The sequence below is a fragment of the Rhipicephalus microplus genome, chromosome 6 (genome assembly GCF_043290135.1).
Source record: "Rhipicephalus microplus isolate Deutch F79 chromosome 6, USDA_Rmic, whole genome shotgun sequence".
NCBI classification, from domain to species: Eukaryota; Metazoa; Arthropoda; class Arachnida; order Ixodida; family Ixodidae; genus Rhipicephalus; species Rhipicephalus microplus.
In genome coordinates this window covers 31,621,815-31,649,411 of record NC_134705.1, presented here as the reverse complement: position 1 = coordinate 31,649,411, position 27,597 = coordinate 31,621,815, and the positions used below count along the sequence as shown (strand labels likewise).

At 48.7% G+C, this 27,597-nt stretch overlaps 1 protein-coding gene across 1 annotated transcript in view; it reads right to left on the bottom strand.

The window, feature by feature from the left end:
• Positions 1-27,597, bottom strand: part of LOC119167688 (nuclear exosome regulator NRDE2) — a 370,836-nt gene that overhangs the window by 26,772 nt on the left and 316,467 nt on the right. Inside the window, exon 16 of the mRNA XM_037419210.2 lies at positions 12,912-13,030. Within this exon, the coding sequence (XP_037275107.2) occupies positions 12,912-13,030 (119 nt within the window). The remainder of the gene's footprint in view (positions 1-12,911; positions 13,031-27,597) is intronic.

The following is a 27,597-nucleotide window of genomic DNA, read 5'->3' as shown; positions in this document are numbered from 1 at the left end:
TTATCGTGGGCAGGATCCGAACCTGCGACCTTTGAATAACGCGTTCGATGCTCTACCACTTGAGCTACCACGACAGCTATTCCCCCAGCCACTTTATTGGGCATCTATGTCAATTTTAAACGTGGGAGTGTCATTCAGCGCCACTAGTAGCCATGGCGGCGAGTGTAGCACACTCTTTATGAGCCTGTTTGGCGTCACGTAGCACGTGAACTTATTACTAACTGGCAGCTGACGAATAGTCCCTCGTATACAGCCTAAAGGTACCAAGTCTGCCAGTACGAGACCCTCGTTAATGAATAAGGGAAACAAGTGTATACTTAAGGGCTCGTTTTTCGTGTTTTACACAATAATGAGATCTAACAGACAATAATGCCAAGGAAGGTATAGGGGAAGTTATTAGGCCAATTGTAATGTAAATGAGAAGAAAGAAAAGTGGGTGAAAAGGTAACTTGTCGTGGGCAGGATCTGAACCTGCGACCTTCGAATAACGCGTTCGATGCTCTACCGCTTGAGCTACCACGACAGCTATCCCCCCAGCCACTTTATTGGGTATCTATGTCAATTTTAAACGTGGAATATATATATATATATATATATATATATATATATATATATATATATATATATATATATATATATATATATAGAGAGAGAGAGAGAGAGAGAGAGGCAGGCGTGGTGGTGAAAGTGGTCAAAGAATTGCAAGCACTCAAGTAGATCCTCCATGAGAATGGTAACAACGGAAGCATTTATTTCGACAGTTTCGGCCAAGGTCTTCCCTTCGTCAGGAATGAGGGTACATTCTGTTTGAGCTCACATTTATAACATTTTCAGCAAAAAAAAATTAGGGAGAAAGAACGGGTGAAAGGGGGAAAGAACAAAGAAAAAAAAACACGAAAAGGAGGAAAAAAATAATAAATAGCAAAAGTTCCAGGTGTGAGGAAGAAGATGGACACATGCGGAAGCGCACTGCCATCGCCTGGCTCGCTCGGCTGCTTGCTCGCTGGCTACGCTTTGCCTGCTGCTGCTATCTTCCCGGTCGCTGTGTACCTGAATAAACCCCCGTAACAAGTGGTGGACGTGCAGGGTCACGCCAACCTGGAACTTCGCAGTCGCAAACTGAAGCCAGCCTCTGCAATGCCAGATGAAGTACGAAATCAACCGCAGCAACAACCTGCTGTCCTGGTGCCCACATTGGTCTGCCCTGGCCCATCGCGTCAACGCGACCCACCAATCTTCAGCGGTACAGAAGAGGAGGATGTCGAAGATTGGCTCACCGAATACGAACGGGTAAGCGTGATCAACCGCTGGGACGACGTTGCGAAGCTCAGCTACGTGTAATTTTATTTGAGTGGTGTCGCCAGCATGGGGCATCGAAACCACCAACGCGACTTCCCGACATGGGCTGCTTTTGAAACGCACGTGACAGAAGTATTCGGCCGCCCCGCCGTTCGCAAGCTTCGAGCCGAGCAACGGTTGCGTGGCCGCGCACAGCAGAATGGTGAAACATTCACAAGCTACATTGAAGACGTTGTCGACTTGTGCAACCGCGTTGATGTCGCCATGGCCGATGTCGATAAGATCAGGCATATCTTGAAAGGGATTGAAGACGACGCCTTTCAGATGCTGCTGGAAAAGAACCCGTCCACAGTGCCTGAACTTGTGAGTCTTTGCCAAAGTTTTGATGAGCTGCGCAAACAACGCACAGCCACGCGCCGCTCTAATCCACAGGCGACTTCAATGTCGGGTTTGGCTGTTGCTCCTGACAACTCATCTCTGCTGCAACAGATTAAGGATTTCATTCCTGAAGAGGTCGCTCGCCAGCTTTTGCTGACGCCACTTGTTCACGACTAGTCGAATTGCCCGTTGGCGCCCCCTCTCCAAAACATCATCAGGGACCAGGTCGCCGAAGGGGTCTCGCCTTCACTCCATCAGGCTCCGACTGCTGCTCCCCTGACGTACGCCGCAGTCGCTTCAAGGCCTGTGATACAAGGTTACAGCCCTCGTAGTCCACCTATTCGCCCGCCAATATCCTCGCCCGCCCGCCCAGTCATACAGTACGCACGAGCCGACGACCCTTGGCGCACACAAGACAACCATCCCATTTGTTTTCATTGAGGACTTGTTGAACATGTGGCCCGTTACTGCTGATTTCGTGCACCACCTATCTCCAACAGTGTGCGTCCACCATGGGTCACGTATGCCCCATGTCAATCCCGCCGCAGTTATTCAGACGACTACGAATCTGATCCTACCTCCCGGACCCCACCCTTCTCTCGCCGCTCACCTTCTCCTCGCCGCCGCTCTCTTTCCCCCATGCACCGACGGCGGAGCCCTGTGCGCCAGGAAAACTAAGTAGCGCAGTTCAGGAAGCGAGAACTGCGGTTCCGGCGAAATGCATAAGGTCTCAAATTTCTCCCTGAAACATTATTGACGTCGCTATAGAAGGAACATGGGGGCTAGCCCTTGTCGACACTGGCACTGCCCTTTCAGCGATTGATGCCCCCATTTGCCGCCATATCGGAAAAGTCACGACGCCTGTTTCTGGACTATCCCTTCGTACAGCCAACGCGCAGCACGTCGAGCCATCCGCTGCCTGCACAGCTCGTGTCGTCATCCAGGATGTTCTTTATGTGATCGAATTCATTGTGCTGCCATCTTGTCCTTACGACATCATATTAGAAGTGTGGCAGCTTGGGCTAGTTGGTATGGCATGAGATAGTTATAGCGCGAGAACAAAACGACGACACAGAGACAAGAAGGACACGAAAGACACGCGCTCGTGTCTTTCGTGTCCTTCTTGTCTTTTTGTTGTTGTTTTGTTCTTGCACTATAACTATCGTCATGTCATATTAGGATGGGATTTCCTCTCTACACATCGTGCCATCATCAATTGCGCCCACACTGAACTTGAGTTATTCCCATTTTCAACAGATGTCATCAATGACAAGGACACATGTCGCAAAATCACAGTCTGTGACGACACCATTGTGCCTGCCCAGTCTACTGTTCTTGTCTCCATCTCTTGTGACTCAGAAGACGGCAGCTCAGTGCTTTTCGCACCGTCTGCACTTCTAGTTCGCCACCGATCACTGCCGTTGCCATTTGCTGTTCTTGAGTTCCATTCAGGCGCCTCTGTCATGTACATCACCAATCCATCGCCAGATCCAATCACTTGGCTCTGAGCTGAGCCACTGGTGTCATCTTCGGTATTCGACATCATGGATGACCCCACTGATATGGCCACCATCGAGACATCAACTCCTCGGCCACTACCACGATCTTTCACACCAGCTATAGCCAGTGACCTTACGACGACACAATGAGACCAACTTCTTCGCTTGCTCGACGATTTCTCTTCCTCTTTTGACTGCCAAGCAAGGGCACTTGGCCGCACAATGACTGTTTCGCATACTATCGACACCGGAAGCCATGCGCCCATTCGACCGCATCCTTACCGAGTATCGGCGAGTGAGAGGCGCCTTATCGATGACCAGGTGAATGACATGCTTAAACGCGGTGTCATTCAACCTTCCAACAGTCCTTGGGCATCACCCGTCGTCCTTGTTCGGAAGAAAGATGGCACAATATGATTTTGCGTCGATTATCGCCGGCTGAACAAGATTATCCGAAAGGATGTGTACCCGTTGCCACGAATTGATGACGCACTCGACTGCTTGCAAGGAGCGGAGTTCTTTTCTTCCTTGGATCTCCGCTCTGGCTACTGGCAAGTGCCCATGGCTGAGACTGACCGCTCGAAAACCGCGCTTGTAACACCAGATGGATTATACGAGTTCACTGTAATGCCATTCGGTCTTTGTAATGCGCCCGCCACCTTTGAACGCATGATGGACGGCATCTTACACGGCTTGAAGTGGCACAGTTGCCTCTGCTATTTGGATGATATTGTCGTCTTTGCGCCAGATTTTCCGACCTATCAACAACAGTTGCATCAAGTTTTGACCTGTGTCTGAAATGCCGGTCTCCAGCTTAACTTGAAAAAGTGCCTATTTGCCGCTAGAAAACTAACTATATTAGGCCACGTCGTCTCCAAAGAAGGCCTTCTTCCCGATCCTGCTAAACTTCGAGCCGTATCCAAGTTCCTGAAGTTTACTAATCTGAAAGCACTGCGGACCTTCATTGGCCTATGCTCCTATTTTCGGCGCTTCGTTCGTAATTTTGCTACTGTCATCGCACCTCTCAATGCACTCCTCCAAGGCGACAACGAACTATCTACCTGGTCATAAGCTTGTGATGATGCGTTTACGACACTTCGACGCCTGCTTACGTCTCCACCAATTTTGCATCACTTCGCTCCGAGCGCACGCACAGAAATTCATGCTGATGCTAGTGGTGTCGGCCTTGGTGCTGTGCTCGCACAACGTGACGATGCCAATGCCGAATACATGGTTGCATATGCCAGTCGTGCACTCACAAAACCCGAAACCAATTACGCCGTAACTGAAAAAGAGTGCCTGGCCATCATATGGGCTCTACAGAAATTTCGCCCCTATCTTTACGGTCGTCCTTTTGACGTTGTAACAAACCACCACCCCTCTGTGTTGGTTGTCAAACCTCAAGAACCTGTCAGGTCGCCTTGCTCGGTGGGCCCTCCGACTCCAGGAACACGACATCCGGGTCGTATATCGTTCTGGCCAACAACACTCTGATGCTGACGCCCTGTCACACTTCCCATTCATTTCAGACGCCAGCGCATCTAGTCTCAATCATGATACTTTCCCACTTGACATCTTGGACATGGCCTCGGAGCCACGAAATGACCCTTGGATCGCCACAATTCTAAACTTTTTGTCAAGCCCCCTGACCACCCCGGCTCCACGAGCGCTACATCGCCAAGTGCAGCATTACGCTATCCGCGATGGTCTTTTATACCGCCGTAACTACCAGAATGATGGCCGCACACGGTTATTGGTCGTGTCCCGCCATCTTTGTCGCGATCTCTGCTCCGCTTTCCACAATGACCCTCAGTGTGGCCGAGGTGGCGTGTTCAAGACGTACACGCGCCTTCGCTTACGCTATTATTGGCGCGGAATGTACAGCTTCGTCTGCAAACACGTCCGCTCATGAATCGCCTGTCAATGACGCAAACCAGTCTCGCACCTCTCCACAGCACCTCTACAGCCGCTTCCCTGCCCAGCCCACCCATTTGATCGCGTCGGCATTGACTAGAACAGGCCTCTCCCATGCACTGGCGCCGGCAACCGCTGGATTGTCTTCGCCGTGGATCACTTGACAAGATACGCCGAAACTGCTGCATTACCTGCCGCAACAGCCAAGGACGTTTCCTCGTTTATTCTACGCAGCTTTGTTCTCCGCCATGGCGCCCCTCGTGAACTGCTCAGTGATCGCGGCCGTGTATTTCTCTCAGACGTAGTGCAATCACTCCTATCTGAATGCAGAATTATTTACCGCACCACTACCGCATATCACCCACAGACAAACGGATTAACGAAACGATTTAACCGAACTCTGGGTGACACCTTGTCGATGTACGTTGCGTCAGACCAGTGCAATTGGGATCTTGTTCTTCCGTTTGTCACATTCGCCTACAACACCGCCTCCCTAGCCACCACCGGATTTTCACCATTCTTCTTGCTATATAGCCGTGAACCCAGTAGCACCATTGACACGATTCTGCCATATCATCCAGACGTTGACGACTACCAGCCTGTGTCTGCGGTGGCTCTCCACGCCGAAAAATGCCGACAACTGGCCCGCTCTTTCACCTACAACAAACAGTGTTGCCAAAAACAGCGTCACGACTCCGACATCTCTCCTGACCCTTTCACCGTCGACTCTCTCCTGTGGCTTTGGGTCCCGCCAGTTGCTGCTCCCGGCCTTTCTTCTAAGCTTCTTCCGAAGTATCACGGACCCTACCGTGTGGTTGCGCAGACTTCTCCTGTTAATTATGTGGTTGAACCCGTTACGCCATCTTCCGACCTTCGTCATCGGGGGCAAAAAACAGTCCACCTTAACCGCCTTAAGCCGTATTATGACCCTCTGACCTCTCTCTAGGTCGCCAGGATGGCTACCTCTTGATACCGGGGGTTATTGTGAGGAAGAAGATGGACACATGCGGAAGCGCATTGCCATCGCCTGGCTCGCTCGACTGTTTGCTCGCTGGCTACACTTTGCCTGCTGCTGCTACTGTAGTGTTGTGCGTTTACACTAGATGGCCTTCTGAGTCATTGGACTCACAATAGATGGCGCCACTGCGCTCTTGTGTATATAAACGATACTCGCTGATTAAACTGGGATTTGTCATGGATCGTACTGTGGTGTAGCGTGGTTACTTTCACGTGTTGCCGCGCCGGCTACACGACATTCTGGTGACGAGGATGGCTTCCACGGGCCTTTTGCCACCTCCTCCTTTTCTGGCCACCCCCGGCACGCCCGATGTGCCATGGGCCCGATGGTTACGACTGTTTGAAAGGTTTCTGCTGGCGTCCGGAGCGAATGAGCTACCCGCACCCCGTCGCCGAGCCCTCCTGCTGCACTGTCTTGGGACGAAGGACAGCGCATTTTCGACGCGCCTCCACCTAGTACGACGCAAACCAAGGCAGAGACAATGAGTGCTGCACCCGGTGTCACGGCCACGCCAGATGCCGCCGCTGGAATCATCGGAACCACTGCACCTACTGGAACGCAAGACATGACAACGGAAGCCATACGCCCACCCGACGAGTACGAAGTAGCCGTTGAGATGCTTTCGAAGCATTTCGCCGCCCCTTGCAACGTCCGCCTTCAACGCCATCGATTCCGGGAGCGTCGTCAACTGCAGGGTGAGCCCATCACTGATTTCGCCGTAGCGCTTCGGGAGTTAGCAGTTCTTTGCAATTTTGCCACTCAAGCGGACGAAAACCTGTGTGAACAGTTCGTAGCAGGCGTCACGAGCCCGCGGCTACGAGAGCGATTGCTGCTGGAGGGCGATAACCTTACGTTCGATCATGCTGTCGAGGTAGCACGGCTTCGTGAGCAAACCCAGCGTGAATCCGAAGCCTTCGCCAATCCTGTGCAGCGCATTCAGCAGCAGTTACGTGACAGCTCAGCCAGGCACGATCGACGAGATAACGACGATAATGGCACACGCCTCCCGGGCCGTCGCCACTTCAGCTGCTCACGCGCGTACAGCGCACCTTCACCTGATATGAATGCCGCCACCGTTGCTGTCCCCGGGCCTAGAAATGTAAATGCCTGCGGAAACTGCGGCGCAGCACGGTGTTCGCCTACGGAATGTCCCGCGCGCGGTCGCACATGTTTTGCCTGCGGACGCCGCGGCCATTTTAAGAGAGCATGTCGCAGCTACCGTCGCGGCCGAGAAGGGTATTCTGCAGAGGTCCAAGAAATCGTTCCGGAAGAGGATGCTACCAGTGTCATTAGCATCTTGGCGGTCCGTACTGATAAGAGCACAGGCGTCTACGTGGATGTCAATGTCGCGTCAGTTACCGCGACGACACGGGTGCATACCATGAACTTTTTGGTGGACACAGGCTCGGCCGTGTCTATTATGGGTGAGCACCAATTCCAAGGCTTGTTCGCAAACGCAGTACAACTGACAAGTTCCCATCTTACATTGCTGGATTTTTCGCGCAGGAAGATTCCCGTTCTCGAGTCATTTCACGCCATAGTCACATACAAGGGGAAAGAAGCCATTGTAACTTTTGATGTTACGCCATGTGGTACATCTCTCCTTGGCCTAGATGCTGTTCAAGCCCTTGGCCTTCGCATCATGGGAGAGGAATCGCGCTGCCTGCAAATGTCCACGCAGGAATGCCGAGAGCTTCCAGCGATGAGTTCAGGCCTTCCCCAAAGCCCCAGGCATGAAAAACCCCTTGGCCCTCCTAAGTTTGGAATGCCGCCAACACTGTGGACCAAGTTTGGCCACTTGTTTTTGTCTAGCCTGGGACTTGTAAGAGGTGTGCAACACAAAGTTAAGATGAAAACTTCCATCGTGCCAGTCGCACAGAAGCTGAGACCCCTAACATTTTCAGTCCGCCAGCCGGTCTTTGACGAGATTGAGAAGCTACTTGCTCCTGATGTCATTGAGAGAGTCAATGCTTCCGAGTGGGTATCTCCTATTGTAGCAGCCCGCAAAGCAGATGGTAGCATTCGACTGTGTGTCGATCTCCAGGAACCCAACAAAGCTATAGTAGCAGACAACTTCCCTTTGCCTCATATGGAGGAGCTGCTTCATGCCCTCAATGGAGCCCGCTGCTTTTCCAAGGTGGACCTGGCATCAGCCTACTACCAGGTTGTGCTGCACCCAGACAGCAGGGACCTAACTTCATTTATAACTCACGATGGCCTCTTTAGATTCAAGAGGGTCTGCTTCGGGTTGGCATCGGCACCAGCTGCGTTTCAGCAGATCATGACGAAAATTCTTGGAGGTTGCAAAGGGGTCTTATGCTACTTGGATGACATAATCATTTTTGGCAAGACGGAGAGCGAACACAGGCAAAACCTGGAGCAAGTGCTGGAACGAATAGCAGAAGCTGGGCTCAAGCTCAACGAAAAATGCGTCTTCAACACGTCGGAGCTGTCGTTCTTAGGACATCGCGTCAGCGCAGAGGGTATAGCACCGCTCCAGACCAAGATTGATGCAATCATCAATGCTCCTGTGCCTAGAGATGCAGCCTTGCTACGCTCCTTTTTGAGGCTAGTTGAATACTATTCCAAATTCATGCCGCGACTGGCAGAGCAAGTAGAGCCAATGCGTCGTCTACTTCGCAAAGACGTGCACTTCGACTGGGATGACGCTGCGAAAGAGAGCTTTGCGGGAGTAAAAAGACTTCTAGCATCCCACAAGGTCCTCCGAATGTTTGACCCGACGCTACCTGTCATTGTCGCAACAGATGCCTCTGCGTACGGTCTCGGTACCGTACTGCAGCAAGTGGAGGGGTCCCATGTGCGTACTGTGGCATTTGCATCGCGGACAATAACAGAGACAGAACGAAAATACTTGGCCGGAGAGCGCGAGGCCCTTGCCTGTCTGTGGGCCTGCGAGAAGTGGCACGTTTACCTCTGGGGCAGATCATTTACTCTACTGACGGATCACCAGGCTTTGGTGGCACTGCTCTCATCCCGTAGCACAGGGAAGCGGCCACTTCGTATTGCAAGGTGGACCGCACGACTGCTGTGCTACAACTTCAAAATACAGTACCGCAGCGGAGCCCACAACTAGGTAGCAGATGCCTTGTCCAGACTGCCCGTGCCAGACACGGAAGGGGGCTTCCATGTTGATGAAGAGGTTGTGTCCTTGGTTACATCGTCTGTACATTGGGAGAATCTTCAGGTTGCTACCGCGGAGGATGACATACTACGGCAGGTAATGCAATTTATCCAGTCATCATGGCCAACAGGGAAAAGACTTGCCGCAGAACTGACTCCGTACTACGAAATACGAGACGAGCTCTCAGTAGTAGATGGGTTGCTTCTGCGCACAGAACACGTTGTAGTGCCTGCCAAGCTAAGGGATACATTCATCCAGTTAGCTCATGAGTCACACCCGGGAATTGTGAAGACTAAGCAGCGCATCAGAGAGAAGTACTGGTGGCCTTGCCTTGACAAGCATGTGGAGGCCGCCGTCTGGAGTTGCAGCACCTGTCAAGCCTCGGACAAGAGTGTCAAGAACTGGCAAGCCCCACTACAGCCTGTCCCGCTTCCCGACAGGCCTTGGGACAAAATATCAATAGACATCATGGGCCCCTTTGAACGTGCACCGGCTGACTGTCGATTTGTCATCGTGGTAGTGGACTACTTCTCCAGATGGCCAGAGATTGCGTTCTGCAGTGACATCACTTCTCGCACGGTGATCAACTTTCTGCTTGCTGTCTTTGCGCGAGAGGGTTACCCGACTGAACTAGTCTCAGATCACGGCCGACAGTTTACGTCGAGTGAATTCGAGTGCTTCCTTGCAGACAGGGGCATCAAGCATTTCTTCTCGGCAGTTTACCACCCTCAAGCCAATGGCTTAGTGGAAAGATTCAACAGGGTCTTGAAATCGTATATACAACTAGCTCTCCTAGAGCAGCGACCAATGAAGACCACAGTATAGAGTACCTGGGTATTTACCGAGCCACACCCCACAGCGCCACTGGCATCTCTCCAGCAGTGTTGCTTCATGGCCGCCACATGAGGACATCATTAGATGTTGTTGGCCAGCCATCAGCGGATTTCGGCACCCATCCCGCACGTGAACTGCGTAGACTTCGGCGTCGTGTCTGCGAATACCAACAAAGAAATAAGGCGTATGCAGACAAGCGAAGAGCAGCCCGGGAGCCCAAATTTAAAGTGGGGGCCTACGTGCGGGTGAAACGCCCGGAACCTGGAATAAAAGGCACCCCTAGTTTTGGGGCTCCACTCAAAATACTGAGGCGGGTAGGACGATGGTCATTCCACTTGGAGGACGGCCGTACCTGGAATGCCTCCCAACTGTCGGCTGTACCCCATGAAGCTGTTCACGAAGAAACGGGGGCAAGACAAGAACCGCTGTGGGCGGACATGGAGACAGATGGGTCGGCAGGAAACGCCACAGCACAAAAACCGTCCTCGAAGGCAAAGAGCCACACGACCCAAAATATCCCAATACAGGAAGCTGCACAGTCTCCGGGGGGGGGGGTCAGCACTGCCTCCTCATACGCCAAGCCCACCACGGCCTCCACCAACGGGGAACAAGACCGCAGGACTGGGTGCTGATCGTGCCGACGAACCAGAGGTCGTCCATCAGCCAGAAGAGCAGCCGGTGCCCCTCCGTCGCTCTACACGGGAGCGAAGACCACCAGAGAGACTCGGGGACTATGTGCAGTGACTTGTTTACAGTGGAGACTTACTATAGTTTTCTGTCACGGGTAGTGACTGTTTCTTTTCTATGCACATAATCTGTGTTCTATTATCAAGGGAGGGGGTAGATGTAGTGTTGTGCGTTTACACTAGATGGCCTTCTGAGTCATTGGACTCACAATAGATGGCGCCACTGCGCTCGTGTGTATATAAACGATACTTGCTGATTAAACTGGGATTTGTCATGGATCGTACTGTGGTGTAGCGTGGTTACTTTCACGTGTTGCCGTGCCGGCTACACGACAGCTACCTTCCCGGTCACTGTGTACCTGAATAAACCCCCGTAACACAGGGTTCACTGTGATATGCGAGTGGCGTTGTGAGAGTGTATTTTCTTAGAAGCATTGCATTCAGTGTAGTTGGTTGGCAATCCCTTTAGTGTACACGGTGGCTGGCTAAGATAAGGGCTTGCGTGTTGCGGAAGCTCTTTCTTTGTCACTAATCGGGCATCGATGGGCTGGGCAGCTGTGGGCCTTGTTTCGCAGAAATTTAATCATCGGCATCGGTGTTATTGGTTGTGAGCGAAAAATAATCATCTTATGAGTGACCGAAAAATTGAGATCGATGCAAATAGAATAAATAAATTATAAAAAAATCACACCATATCTACGGAGCGAATGATTTGTGCGGCAGAGCATTCTTCAGTCCATCTAAACTTTCATCAGTCCAGTCGTTCTTGTTTCCGTCTGTCCATGCGCCTTTTTGTGCGTGTCTCTGACCATCCGTGTGACAGTCGGTGCGTCCATCCGTTCGTTTGTCTGTCTATCTATCCGTCTGTTCATGCGGCCGTCTTTTTGTCTGTTCGTTCGTCCGGCTCTCTGTCTGTCTGTCCGTCCGTGCAAGCATCTGTCAGTCCGTCCGTCTATCCAGTGAACACTCCAAGTACCGCTATCTCACATCTTTTCATCATATATTCATCATACCCAAGTACCGCCATTCAGCGGACATTCTAAAGACCGCTCTCTTGGGTATGTCCGTCCGTCCGTTTATCTAGTGAACACTCCAAGTACGGCTGTCTCACATCTTTTCTTCATGCATTCATCATATACAAGTACCGCCATCCAGCGGACATTATAAGGACCGCTCTCTCGGGTATGTGCCACCAGTGGTTAAATACAACAACGGGACGCACAAGCCATGCCATAAGGAGCTTCGTCCCTAAAAATTCTGGAGCAGAGCAGAGACCAAACCAGGGCTGTTTGTGTATAAGTGGGGACCGGACCTGGGTCGTTTGCGTGGGAAGCGAGGTTCTACCACACGGCCATGGCTTTGCTTATGAAAACAGTGAAAAGAACTTCCTCTGCTTGGAAATGCACTGAAAGTATCTTTCATGCTTCAGAAACACACGCGTCCTGTATACATGCCTCACAATGCAATATGAAATATTGCAGTAATGCATGGTACAAGCGTCTAGTGCCAATGGGCGTCAAAATATGTGATTATCATAATGGCTCTGTGGTTGAAAGCCAGTACCCCACTACAAAAGGCACACACGCTACTGCGCCTATTCCCTTAAGGCCACGTAGTGGGTGCGTAGCAAATTCTAAAAGGTTTTATACATTAAGTGTTTGAAGTACGCACTAGGAAGAGGATGTCGCTATTGTGTTCAACTCCTAAAGGCGAAGCTTTAGGGTCCCCGAATTTTTAAACCAGAAATGTAATCTCTTAAAAATGCACAACACTGTGCTCATGCTGTGGTTTTTGTAGGAATCAAGCCTCTGCGACTGTTAGCACAGTGACTCTGTAGTGCACTTTCACAGTGCCTTTACAACCTTATCTGTGGCATTAAAATTGCAGATAAACTGAATTAAGCACAGCAGCTTCAGGGAGAAGCTGTGAAGCAATTTTGTGTGATAATGATAGCACTTTTAAAGGCTGTACTGGCTGAAAATCATTGCAGGCAGTCTACTACAGCTACATGTTACCATAAATGAGCGCAAGGCAAGTGGATGAAAAAGTGGTGGCACATGCAAAACTACAGCCACCATCATTACTTGGTGAGAAAAGGCCTAAAAGAAGCGAGAACAACCACAATCACAAAGTGCACACACCTCTAGCTCGATGTAGAGCCTCCAGAGAAGAGGGCAGCGTCTGTGGGAAACCAGCTCAATGGCCCGCTCCAAAACTCGCCGCACGTGGTTGCGGCAGCTCGGCAAGGTGAAGCTAGCATCTGTAACAAGGTAAGGGACTGCATTCGCATCACCTCTTGACAGCCTGATGCAGTAATCTATAACCATTTACAAAACACACTTTTGCTATGCGGGCTGCATGACCTGGACGAAGGTTTACCAGAAATGAAGGCACACAAGAGCCGACTGATAAATGGTTTTATTTAGCACATGACACAAAGCATTGTGACAGGGTGTCGTGTGATTACGCCACTTAAAAATTGCACTTCTTTAACAGAGAAAGGACTGGCTGATGCACACACCTAGCATCAGCAGCATGAGGTAGCTTTTCACAATCTCCTGACTGAATTGTTCGCTAATCTTGTACATTATCTTTGTCATGCAAAACATCAATCAGTTCGCAGTCCCACATTTTGCAATTGATACAGCATGAACAGCATGATTTGTGGCATCAGGAGCCTGGTTGCACATTTTGCAATATGAAACCAGGTTTACGCTACCAAAATGCTCGACAGCTGCATGGCGCTTCCAAAGACGGACAGACATACAGCTCACCATTTGCCGAAAGTACTTTTCCCGACCCGACAATGAAATGAGCGCAAACTGCGTTTTGTGCTCAATGGTACAGTAGCCGTGAATGCCGGTTTGGGTTGACTGATGAGGCTACTCATCCTGCTTAACTTATTTGACGAAAAAAACTCTCAAATGACTTATCACATTATTTAGACTATACCCACTCTGGTCAACATAAACGATAACTGCAAACTTTTTTTTCCTGCTAGGCAGGAGTCTCCGAGACGAAACTGTTTATTTGGCCGAACTTGTCGCTGGTAATTGGAAAGTCAGATTACGGCAACACGCACTGGCCCTGATAGCAGCTTACTACAAGGCGTTGGCTGTTGATAAATCTGATCTGCGGCAAGGCAGCATTTATAGACGCAGCAGCAAATATTTGAACATTATCACTGGTAGCCGCATTTGTTCGAGAATGAACTCCGCTGTTCGTGTTTGCATGCTTAAGCTCACCAGATGATCCTGAAATAACCTGGAATGCTTTAAGACATTCTGACGCAGTTTGCGTAAGGTATTCCAAGGACATTCCAAGGACTAAACGAGAGGTGGCACACGCACACTTTCTTACGGCTTGCGCTTCGTGTCTACTTCTCACCTTTAACCACCTTGAGTTCATGGTATATACTAGTTCACTGTATTCATGGCACTGCAGTTCTTGTTTACAAGGACATTGTTTTTCAAGAAAAATAGTGACAGTTTTCGCTTGAGTACTTTTGGGATGAGAGTTGTCTCGTCCTCGAGGTATTCCACTAAGCCCCTCAGTTCCGGGTCCGCTCGCTGGCGCTCAGTGAAGTCATCGGCACTGGTGGTTCCCAAGAACCACTCGTCAGCCTGGTAGACCTGTGGTGGTACATCGACGAGGGAACAAGACAGGCAGTGGGTGTCAAAGAGGTTCCTTTTGAACTTGTGGACGATGGTGATGTCGCACTTTCGAAGTCTTAGCTCCATCGTGCGAGGCGACCTGAAGGGCCCTTCAACTTAGCCAGCCAATGTAGTGTATAGTGGTCGCTCACAACTTTGAAAGCCCTGCTATAGAGAGGTAAGGATGAAACTTTGATAATGCCCAGATCTTGGGAAGGCATTCCTATTCTGTTGTGGAATAGCTGGCTTCTGCCTTGAATAGCAACCGGCTAGCGTAACTGATAACCCTTTCCAGCCCGTCAGTCCTTTGCACAAGGACGGCGCCTATCCTACACTGCTTGCATCAGTGTGGGCCTCTGTTTCACATATTTGTTCGTTGAAATGCATTAGTATCATAGGTGTCTGCAGGTGTTGTTTAGATTTCTGAAATGCTCCTTCTTGTGCCATTTTCCACTGGAATTCAATGTAGGTTCTCATGAGGCAAGTTGGCCGCTCAGCGATCTGTGAAACTCCCTTGATGAAATGTCTGTAAGAGGCGCACAATCCGAGGACTTGGCGAACTACCTTCTTGTCGGTGGGCGGCAGGAAATCCTGGATGGCAACTGTTTTCCACTCGTCGGGACGAACTCCAGACTTACCAATTATGTGTCCCAGGAACAAGAGCTCCTCGTACACAAAGCCGCATTTTCCTGGCTGCAGGGTGAGTCTAAAGTGTGGAAACTTGGGCAACATGGTAGAACATAAGTGAATATACTGTCACGGGGTGAGAGTAGGCAGAAGGTAGAAATATATTTACAGATTGTACACGGAGTACACAGTGTCCTTGAACCAAAATGGCGGAGAGGCAACAACAACACGAGCTTTTGTTCAATCGTCATCTTCGTCGCCTTTATGGTGCATTCCTTGATGTTAATGATGGCTTGTATCATATAGTCGCCGCCGGTGAAAGCGCCGTCTCAGCACTTTAGAAAGCGTGCGATCCTGTGCAGAGACGTGCGGCTTAAAACGGGAGATGTGCCCTCAGTGGACTGCAGAGACGATGAGGATGGAGTGTCCATGGGGGTGATCTCATAGATGACGTCGGTCAGTTGGTGCAAGACTTTGTAAGGCCCGTAGTAGCGAGCAAAGAACTTCGAGGACAGACTAACGTGATGGGAGGGAGTCCACAGCAAGACCAATGATCCTGGGGAGTAAAAGACAGCTCTGTGACGACTGTCGTAGCGATCCTTTTGAAAGTGCTGCAAGGCAGATAGGTGATCCCTGGCAACCTGGCGGGCCGCTCGAGCCCGAGTAGTTGTATCGCGAGCGTACTCGGTAAGAGTTTCGGTATGCGATGGCAGAAGATTGTCAATAGGCAAAATGGGGTGACGGCCATACAAGAGATAGAAGGGAGAGAAGCCAGCGGTGTCGTGTCATGACGAGTTGTAGGCAAACGTCACCTAAGGCAAAGTGGCATCCCAATCACGATGACCTGCGGAGACATACATGGATAGCATTGTCGTCAGTGTGCGGTTAAGGCGCTCAGTGAGTCCATTTGTTTGCGGGTGGTAGGCAGTGGTGAGTTTAGGATGTGTGGAACACGAGCGAAGAATGTCATCCACGACCTTAGAGAGAAATGAACGACCACAGTTGGTCAGGAGTTGACGTGGCGCTCCATGGTGGAGAATAACGCCATGAAGGAAAAAGTCCGCGACATCAGTAGCACAGCTTGCTGATAGTGCTCGCGTGATGGCAAAGCGTGTCGCGTAGTTTGTCACCACCACTACCCACTTATTCCCACTCAGAGACTTTGCAAATGGTCCTATGAGATCGAGGCCGACGCGGTAGAATGGGTCTGTTGGAATGTCGATAGGCTGAAGTGGGCAGCTGGTGCCATTGAAGGATGCTTGTGGCGCTGGCAAGACTCGCAAGATACAACGTATTGGTGCACAGAGCGGTAAAGGCTGGGCCAGAAGAATCAACGCTGTATGCGGTGATACATGCAGGCTGCTCCGGGATGTCCAGCAGTTAGGACATCATGAAGTTGTTCGAGCACAGTGGAACTTAGCGTTGCAGGAACTACCAGAAGAAGTTCTGGGCCTCCGGTGCTTGTGTTGCGCCGATAGGGAATTCCGTCATGAAGCATGAACAGGTGAAAGGAAGGATCCGAGGTGTCAAAAGCTAGATGGCGTATGATAGACCGCAAATTGGCATCACTGAGTTGTTCCCTACGTATGTCTGTGAAATCAGAAATGGCGAAGACAGAGGCATCAGAATCATGTGCTGACAGGTCACGGGGATCGACGGGATGGCGGGATAGACAGTCGGCATCCTGGTGCATTCGGCCAGACTTGTAGGTCCCGTCAAAGTTATATTCCTGTAGCTTTAAAGCCTAACGACCCAGGCGTCCAGAAAGATCTTTGAGGGAGGACAACCAGCACAGGCCATGGTGATCCGTGATGACCGAAAAGTGGCAGCCGAACAAGTAGGGTCGGAATTTTCCAACTGCCCATACAAGAGCGAGGCACTACACTCAGTGATGGAAAACTTGCGCTCCGATGGGGAGAGGAGGCGACTTGCGTAGGCGATTACACGATTTTGACCCTATTGGCACTGGGCAAGCAGCGCCAATACTGTGTCCGCTGGCGTCGGTGCGAACTTCAGTGGGCACTGAAGGATCGATTGATTGATTTGTGGGGTTTAACGTCCCAAAACCACCATTTGATTATGAGAGACGCCGTAGTGGAGGGCTCCGGAAATTTTGACCACCTGGGGTTCTTTAACGTGCACCCAAATGTGAGTACACGGGCCTACAACATTTCCGCCTCCATCGGAAATGCAGCCGCCGCAGCCGGGAATCGAACCCGCGACCTGCGGGTCAGCAGCCGAGTACCTTAGCCACTAGACCACCGCGGCGGGGCAAGGATCAAAATGACCTAATATGGGCGGGGAAGTGAGCAACACAGTAAGTCGGCGAACAAATTAGCTTGCTGGGGACCCCAAGAAAACGGCGTGTCCTTCTTCATTAGCTGTGCCAAAGGATGGGCAATGTCAGCGAAGTTGTGGATGAAATGCCGGAATAGGAACAGAGGCCGACAAAGCTCCGTACATCTTTCATAGAACGTGGTGTGGAGAAATCTTTGACAACGCGAATTTTGTCGGAATCCGGTTGCACGCCTTTAACGCTGACAAGATGGCCTAGCACAGTTATTGTTTGGCCGCCAATACGGCATTTGGAGGAGTTGAGCTGTAGGCCTGCCCTTCTGAAAACCTTCAGAACAGCTGACAGATGGCTAAGGTGACTTTCGAATGACGGCGAGAATACAATGACGTAATCGATATAACAGAGGCACGTTGACCATTTGTAACCCCATAGCAGGGAGTCCATCATTCTTTCAAATGTAGCAGGAGCATAAGCCGAAGGGCATTACCTTAAACTGGAAAAGTCTCTCCGTTGTAACAAATGCAGTCTCTTCATGGTCTAATTCGTCGACAGAAATCTGGCAGTATACTGAACGCAGGTCGATAGAGGAGAAGTAGGCAGACCCGTGCAGGCAATCGAGGGCATCGTCAATCCGTAGCAGTGGGTAGACCTCCTTGTGCGTGACCTTGTTTAAGTGACGGTAGTCGACGCAGAAGCGCCAGCTGCCATCCTTCTTTCTTACTAGAACGACTGGTGAGGTCCATGGACTGCAAAGTGGTTCAATGATGTCTTTTGTGAGCATTTTATCAACTTCACGTTGGATGACTTGTCGCTCTGCATGTGACACGAGATAAGGACGTCGTCAGATTGCGCTGGCGTCTCCAGTGTTGATCTTGTAAATAACAACTGACGTCTGACCTAAAGGGCTGTCGCCAAAGTCAAAGATGTCTTTGAAGCATGCCATGATATGCCAGAGATCGGCTGCCTGTGCTGGAATGAGGTGCGGTGCGATCATCTAGTCAAAAGTCGGCATGAGTGGAGCTTTGTGGAGAGGATGCAGTAGCGGGCAAAGGAGCGTCTGCAATGAATGCAGAAACAGAATGAGAAGAGACGTTGGCTAGAGTCATGCCATCTGGAACAACTTGAGCGCACCAGCTGAAGTTCAGTATCGGTAGCGATGCCACATTATTCGTAATCGTCAACAGAGTATGAGGAAGGAAAACATTTCTGTCTAATAACACGTCCCAAATCGGTGCCAGCACATAATCACCGTCAGGTACCGGAGAAAAAGACCTCATGGTTACATAGGTAACGGCTTGGGGCGCTAGGCGAACGTACTCGACAAAACACAAACGTGGTTGAGGTGTAGTTGGAGTGTCACAGCAATAGGGTAGGTCAAGTTCAAGCAAGCCTATTCCACAGGCAATTAATGCAGAGTGTGCGGCAAGAAACCCCATGCCCAAGATGAGTTCATATGAGCGCTTCTCGAGCGCGGCAGAAAGCACAGTTGTGGAGCGGTCAGCAACACTAACGTGCGGAGCACATCACAAGCACAGGAAAAGTTCCGCCGTCGGCGACTTAGATGAGCAGCACTGAGGGTGCTGTTAAAACGTTTTCAAGGCGGCGGCGAAGCTTTGAGTTTATCACCAAAATGTGGAACCCTGTGTCTACAAGGGCAACAACAAGTGCATCGTCTACTTTAACGTCTATGAGAAGGCGTCGTGTCGGCATAGTCAGAAGATTTGGCTGGCGAATCGTCGATGCAGCAATACGAACAGCGCAACAGACAAGGTCTGAGAGGTAACAACGGGTTAAAAGTCAGTGCTGTGTGTTGTTACCTTCCTCAGTCCTTGTCCGTGGCGCTGTTCGTATGTTCAATTGAGTCTGGAGGTCTTGATAGCTTGAAGTACTGCTTCAAGACATATGAGATGCTCGTTTATATTCAAGGAAAGCATGACATCATCAAAGTACACGTGGCAAGTCTGCCACTTCAACCAGCCAGCACAGTGTCCATAACATGCTGGACTATCACAGGAGCTGAGCAAAGACCAAATGGCATGACCTCGAACTTAACGAGGCCATCTGGTGAGATAAAGGCAGTCGTCTTCTTAGTCTCTCTCGTTGACCTTGATTTGCCAATAGCCGGTCTTGATGTCCATCGATGAAAAATACTTTGCATTGTGGGGTGGATCGAGGACGTCGTCTATAGGTGTGAAAGGATACACATCCTTCTTCATCATTTTCTTCTGATGGTGGTAATCGAAACAAAAACTTAGCTTTCTGTTTTTATTCTTCACTAACATCTCAGGTGACGTCCATGGACTCTTGAACAGCTGAATGATATAGAAGCATAGCGTTTCACCAACTTGTTTTTTAACGGCCTGGCGTTCATGTGTCAAAGCTCGGTACGGGCTCTATCGAATTAGTTGGGCATTTTCTTCTATTATAATACGATGTTTTGTGACTGGCATTCGTGAAATTCTTCACTATGACAAGAAGCAGTCCTTTAATTGCAGGAGCAGGGTGTTGAGCTCTTGTACGCATTTTGGAAGGCTTGGGTTGATGTCGAAATCTGGTCTGGAAAGTTGATTAGTCGAAGCTGCTTCGACAGCATTGAAGAGAACGAAGGCATTGCTGGTGTACACTATTTCATCGATGTAGGCGACTGTCGTACCAATGTTGAGGAACCTATATTCATGGCTGAAGTTTGTCACTACTACATTTTGTATGTTGTTATGCAGCTCGGCTATGCCTCTTGCGACGCAAATTTGACAGTTCAGATGTCAGTGCTAATACCCTTCGATGACACCTTCGAGGTTCTCTGGTTCTTAAGTGCCAATGGAAATATGACGCTAGAGAAAGGCAGAACGGGGACTTGCTCTCCGATCACCTTCAATGCATTGATCCCTGGTGTCATATAAGATGGCAGTGATTTTTCTGAGGCTAGTATTATTGATTCAGACCTCAATGATGGTCAATGATAGCACCATGGTGACTTAAGAAGTCCATTTCAAGTATCACATATCTGTAGCACTACTGTGGGATTAGAAAGCTCGCAGAATAAGTCCAGTAATAACAGCGAAATTGTTGAAAAAACAATGAAAGTAGGAACAGAGGTCAATAAAGCTCCGTACATTTTCCACGCAAATTTCGTCTGAATCGGGTTGCACACCTTCAGCACTGACAAGGTGGTTTGCACAGTGATCGTTCGGCGACCGATATGGCATTTGGAGGAGTTTATCAGTAAGCCTGCACTTCCAAAAACTTTAAAAACAGCCAACAAATGGCTTATTGAGGTGGCTTTTGAATGTGGGCGAGAATACGATGACATCCTCGAGTTAACAGAGGCACGTTGACCATATGAAATCCCATAGCAAGGAGTCCATCACTCTCTCAAACGAAGCGGGAGCGTTGCATAATACAGAGGTCATTACCTTAAAACCATAAAGGTTACCCAGTTTAACAAATGTGGTCTTTTCACGGTCCAGGTCGTCAAAGACTTCACTGCAGGTTGATAGAGCAGAAGTGGGCAGACTCATGGAGGCAGTCGAAGGCATCGTCAATCAGTGGCAGTAGGTACACGTTATCGCACGAGACCCTACTTAAAGGGACACTAAAGTCAAATAACAATTTACGTCAGAGTAAATTCTCAATGTATGACAGCATCTATAACGACAATATTATTAGCAGCAGTGCCTTACTTACCGAAAAATTCATGTAAATGCACAAGAATACATGCGCCGAAGTAAGACATTCTGAAAATGATCCCAACGACGTCAGATGAACTGTTTACAATTAATCACCAGCAATCGATCTAGCTGCTCTAAATAAAGAACCTTCCGTGCATCAAAAGATGCAATGATGATGATGATGATGATGATTATATTTGGTGCTTTGTGGCGCAAGGGCCATTTGATGGTCAAAGAGCGCCAGTTCATGGGACTAGAGATGCGGACAATGACTGGGATAAGCGGCTGTATAAGGGCCTTAAAGTTACTCGCGCTAAGGCGGGTAAAAACAGAGAAGTAATGAAATCAAGACCATGTCGTGAAAAGTGTGTAATTTCAATGGATGACGTGAGTTTGTGACAATAAAAAACCACGGTGGACATGTATGGCATTACCACAAGTGCCTCATTCGTTCACACCTTTGCAAAGGGTTGTGAGGCAAGTGCTTTGTTCAGTGTAACCAGCGCAGTGGAGACCTTTCTGGAGAGATCGTGCTACGTAATGCCCGAGTACATGACGTGAAAAGTACAGACGTCTCTCAAAAAAGCCAACAATGATAATTGTGTGAAAAGTTGTTCCCTATCGGCGAACATTGCAGAATGAAGTGGTATCTGTTGCCGGTAGAGTAACGGAAAGTGTTGTCTTCTCAGCGTGTCTAATTGTTTACATTGGATTAAAATGTGAAGTATGGTGAGTGCTTCTTCACATCTATTACACAAAGGTGGATCGCCACCAGACAAAAGAAATGAATGTGTTGTGACTGCATGTGCTGTTCTTAACCTTGTAAGTATTACTTCTGAGTGGCATGATTTTGATAATGGCAGCCAATCACGAAGTTGCGGCTCGATAACATGCAGTTTATTACCTGTGTTTGTGTCCCATGTGCTCTTCCAATAACCCCTGACCTTTCGTTTTAGAAAAAGCTTCAAGTCAAGTGCAGGAATTAGTATCAACATATTGGTAGTGGTTCTGTTGGCAGATCCAGCTAGCTGGTCCACCAAAATGTTGCCTTGTATTTCGCGGTGCCCGGCACCCAGCAGACTACATGCTGTTTGGATGAGTAGACTGTGCATAAAAGTAAGTAAAGCGAGACAAGGACGGGGTTTTTGTGTTTTTTAAGAGTTTTCAGAGCTTTTACTAAATTCAAGAAATCTGTATTTGTTATTTCCTTCTGTAGTTTTATTTGTTGAATGTGTTTAACGACCGCAAGTATCGCATAAGCTTCGCCGATGAAAATGCTTCTATCAGAGTGCAGAACTCTGGCTTCCAAAAAGGATCAGCCGCCGGCTGTGTACGAGTCAGAAGTGTTGGACTTTGAAGCATCCGTAAAGAACTCAGGACATGTGTATTATGTTGTAGTTCTAGGCAATATGTTTGAATATGTGCGAATGGCACGTGATTAGTAACCTCTAAGAAACACACATTGCAATCTATCACCTGCCACTGCCACGGTGGCAGGCATACAGCGGGAGCCATCAAACGGTGTTCAAGTGGCACACCAGTTTCCTTCGCTAGGCCCCTAACACGGAGGGAGTAGGGCTGTCTCACAGAAGGCCGTTTTTCAAACACAACAGAACTTGACATGTCATTAATTGTCAAATGTGAAGGGTGTTCTTTGTCTGCGTTCACTTCAAGATAATATTTAAAAGGCATGTTACATGTCTGTAGGTGGAGCGACCATGTATTCGATTCCACGTGCGGGCTTTCCACAGGGCCAGTGCGAAAAGCACCCGTAGAGAGACGGATGCCTAGATGATGAACAGGGTCAAGCATTTTAAGGGCAGTAGATGTTGCAGACTGATCTGCTATTGCCCCATAGCCTAGGCCGATACGTATGAGGCTTTTATATAAATTCATTGAACAGTTCTAGTCACTTCCCCACGTAGTGCGTGACAACACTTTTAGAACGTTTATTGCTTTTATGCACTTGTTTTTTAAGTACTTCATGTGTGATATGAAGGTTAGCTTGATGTCCAAGATTAGGCCTAAGCATTTGTGTTCAGTATTAACAGAAAGACGTTGCCCATGCTATTGAACAACGGGTTCAGAATGAATGCCTCTCTTCCTGGAGAACAATACACACATGCTTTTTTGTGCATTCAGTCGGAACCCGTTTTATTCTGCCCAATTGGATAATTTGTTCAAACCAAGCTGAACTTGCTGCTCACACATCGCCAGATTACAAGATTTAAAACTAAGGTGGACGTTTTCGACATACGTGCAAAAAAACATATTGCGAGGAATGGACAAGCATAAAGAATTCATTTTGATAATAAAAAGTGTGCAACTAAGTACACCACCTTGCGGCACTCCTGTTTCTTAAACAAATGTTTGTGAAAAAAGGCTGCCCACTCGGACACGCAATGTCCGGTTTGACAAGTAACTTTCGATTATGGTAAACATTCTGCCACGCACGCTAAGGTGCAACAGGTCTCTTAATATTTCAGAGGGTCATGTTGTATCATAAGACTTTTTGATATCGAGGAACACAGAAAGAAGGTATTGTTTGTGAACGAAAGCGTCTCTGATCAATGGCTCGATACGAACAAGGTGGTCCGTGGTGGATCAACCCTCTCGAAATCCACACTGGAATGGGTCGAGCAAATTGTTTGTTTCAAGAAAATATACAAATCGGCAGTTTATCATTTTTTCGAAGAATTTCCACAAGCAGCTTGTAAGTGCAATAGGCCTATAACTTGAAACTAAAAAGGGTCCTTGACTTGTTTCAAAATGGGAACAATGATAACATCTTTCTAGAAAGTAGGGATAGTGCCAGAAAACCAGATAGCATTGTACAAGCGAAGTAAAGTTTTTGTGTTTCGATTGGGAGGTTTTTCAGCATTTCGTACACCACACAGTCGGAACCTGGGGCGGAATTACTACAGGAGTTTAGTGATGTTTGGAGCTCTGCTAAGCTGAAAGCTTGATTGTAAGCCCGTATTTTGTACGTTTGTGTTGTAGTTTCTGCTTTTTCTATTCTTGTTTTGTATTTTTGGAATGCATCAGTATAGTGTGACAAGCTGGACACCTGTTCGAAGTGTGCACCCAGGAAGTTCGCCTAATCTTCCAAGCTGTCACCCTGTGTGTTTACGAGTGGGAGTGAGTGTTCTTGTCTTCCTGCTATTCTATCAACCATGTTCCAGACTTTAGCCTCCTGTGTATATGAATTGATCCCTGAAAAGAACTTCTGCCAGCTTTCTCTTTTGGCCTGCCGACACGTTCTCCTGCCTTGAGACTAAATTTTCTTAAAGATGTCAAGATTGACGGCAGTCGGTGAGTTCTGAAGCAACCTTCATGCCCTGTCCTGCTCCTTTCGCGCATTTCGACACTCATTTTTCCACCATGGGACACATTGCTTGTCAGGCATTCCAGACGTCTGCGGTATGCATTTGGCTGCTGCGTCAGTAAGAAAAGCTGTGAAGTACTGCACAGCTTTATCTATGCTTAACCCACATATCTCAGCCCAACCTAAACGAGTAATGTGAGACTGTTCCCTGTCAGCTTTGTTTATCAGCCATTTGGGAACATGTCGATGAGATTCATATGATGTTGGTATACTCAAAATAAAGAAAAATAGCCACTTCCATACGAATTATTTATAAATTTTTATTTCAGTGTGGGTAGAAGTGAATGAGATACGATGCTGAGGTCTGTAGACGAGTAAGCTTTGTTGGCGACGTTATAGTACGTTCGTTCCTTCCTATTTAACAGACAGGCACCGAAAGATAAGAGAAACTGTTCGATGAGATGACCTTGTGCATTGCAGTGAGAATCACCCCCCAGACTGCTTTGTGCGTTCAGGTCCCCAAGGACCAGATAAGGCTCAGGTAGTTCGTCTATTTAAAACTGGAATCCACGTCTTTCGAAACGGTAGTGTGGAGGTATGTACAGAGAGCAGACGGTGACGAGTTTGTTTGGAAGAACTGCTCGGACACCCACCACCTCAAGGGATGTCTGGAGTGGTAAATCTGTACATGCTACTCCTTGATTAACCATAATGGCCACACTACCGGATGACGCCACAGCATCATCTCGGTCCTTTCAGAATATGAAGTAAGCGCATAGAAAATTAGAATTGGAGAATTTTTAAGTGTGTTTCCTGCACACACCACACTTTTGGTGCGTGTTTGTGTAAGAGCTCTTGGACATCACCGAGGTTTTTAAGCAGTTCTCTAACGTTCCAGTGTATAATTTGTGTCTCCATATGGGAAGTAAAGTAGTGCTGTGTGTACATTAAGGGAGTGACTTGTTTAGGCTGAAAGTTTGAGCTCAAGTAACAGAGCTGTCATCAGGCCCTGTTATCAGCCTTTTATTTCTCTTGGCGCGCTCTGGAAAGCCACGCTGCTTTTTCGGCACCAGGGGTGCCGTCGTATCCATTGCATCAATGGAGGCATTGAATGCCCGCACATGCGAGCTGGTTGTTCGAAGTTTAGGCCTCGCCTGGTGAGGTGAGGCCTTGAGACTCGAGGACCCTGGAGTCTCCGGTTCCAGTTTGCTAGTAGGTGGAGTAGACTCAACTACTGCCGCTTAGGGGGCAGGCACCGCAACCGATGGCTCGCTCTGCGTGGGCCGAAGGAGTGGCGAGGGCTGGTGCGGTGCTGCCCCCAGACACGCCGCATCAGCATATGTGGTGCAATAAAATGGCGAGACTCTTCTTCTTGCTTCTTGAAATGTAATGTTTTCTTTTACTTTCAATGTGATAACCTCTTTTTCTTTTTTTTAAAAAGAACAGAACCCTCAGCATGCGACATAATTTCTGCCACAGTTCACACAGTGTGCCGGTTCTTCGCAGTTGTTGGATGCGAGGCCCAAGACTCCACACAGAGCACAAGTTTGCTGGCCATGACAGCTTTGCGAGCTGTGGCCATATCTCCGACATTAGAAGCAACAGCGGAGGTTAAGAATATATGGCCTCACGGAAGTCTTTGTACACCCGGTTCGAATGGTTTCTGGCAGATCACTCGAAGCAAAAATCAGTAATAAGTGTTTAGTTGGTGTTTCCATTTTCAGGGGCGAAGCTCCTTAAAGCGGCACCCATTCGTTCCTCATAGTAGTAGTCGTAATGTGCAACCAGTCTTACATTTTGACCTCCAAGGTGGTGCCGGTGGGACATTTCTTCTGTGCGTTGTTGAACAATAAAACATTCGCAGCGGGCGCGTTAACTAAAAGCCGAATTCTCCTGTCTCTCATTCCCCCTTAGCAGCCATTGGCATGTACAGGGCCGTCCACTCTTAGTACGAACACCGCGCCGCGTGGCTTTGCTCCACGGGGCGCCAGCGCTAGCAGTGCGGCCGCGCATCGAAGCTTATCGACGCAGGCGCACAAGAGCCAAGAGGCGGGGCTTCTTTTCGAATAAAAGCGCGGGAGTGCACCGTGCCCGTTATGCCGTGAAGCAAACTAAAAGCACCTGAAAAACCACGAAAGTTGCAGGAAAGCGGGCTTATCTCAGCGCAACGTGTTGTGTAGTCACCATATTTGAGACGTGGGTGATCCCTCTTGTTTCAGTATCAAAATACCGGTTCAGTGTATACATTGTTGCAAACTCTTGGGGTATTAGTTTTGCTTTGTTTGTAGTGTTTTAGTCCGTGAAAAAATTTCGCCACTGAGCGGTGCTCTGAGAAGTTTTTATTACTTGGAAATATTTACCGTGGCCTGAAATTACGTGCGCAATAGTTTCTGCAATTCTCCCGCATTTAAACACGGCACATGCTGCCACCATCAAACTTGTGTGTCCCAACTAATTTTAGCTGATCTGTAGACCAGTAAGCCTCTGCAGCTTGGCATTCTGGCGGCTTTGCACACTCTGCAAGTATTTAAATTCATAAATCAAAGACATTTTGTTTTTGTATGCTTTTTCTGGAGCATTGGAATGCTGTACAGTTAAAAAACACAAAGAAAATTTCATACTGTATGATACCAAGTTCATTGCTTGTGTTCTGCGTTTTCCAAAAGTTAGCAACTCTCAGTAGCGGGTAGGATCCTCTCCAGCCCCAATAACCACATTCATTCTATTGGGGATGCTGCTTAGGGACCGCCCAATGTTTGTGTTGGCCTTGATTTGCTGCCACTCCTCCTGAATGGACAATGGCCCAAAGTGCATCCACTGAGACTGCACGTAGTCGCCGGTGGGTCAATGCAAGTTATATGTTTCCCCACGCATTTTCAACGATGCTTAAGTAAGCGACTGTGGAGGCCACTTAAGAACTGCCACATCGTGACTCTTTGAATACCGAGCAATTTTTTTTATAGCGCATAGGGGAGTTATCATGCTGAAGGATGGAATCCTTCTCTGGGAACTGTCCCCCAACTAGATAAGGGAGCAGCACGTCGTTTAAGAGCCCACAGTAGGTGTCTGTCGTGAAACGACTTTCAATTCTGACAAGGAGTCCCAGCCATCGAGCGGTGACGGCGTGATGCAAGGCCAGCCAATCAAAATACTCTCAGTAAAACAACGTCTTGTGACTTGAGCTTATACAGCTTTTTGATCGGGCAGACGGCACAGATAACTGGAGAATCATGTCATCCCTGCGTCATTACCGCCTGG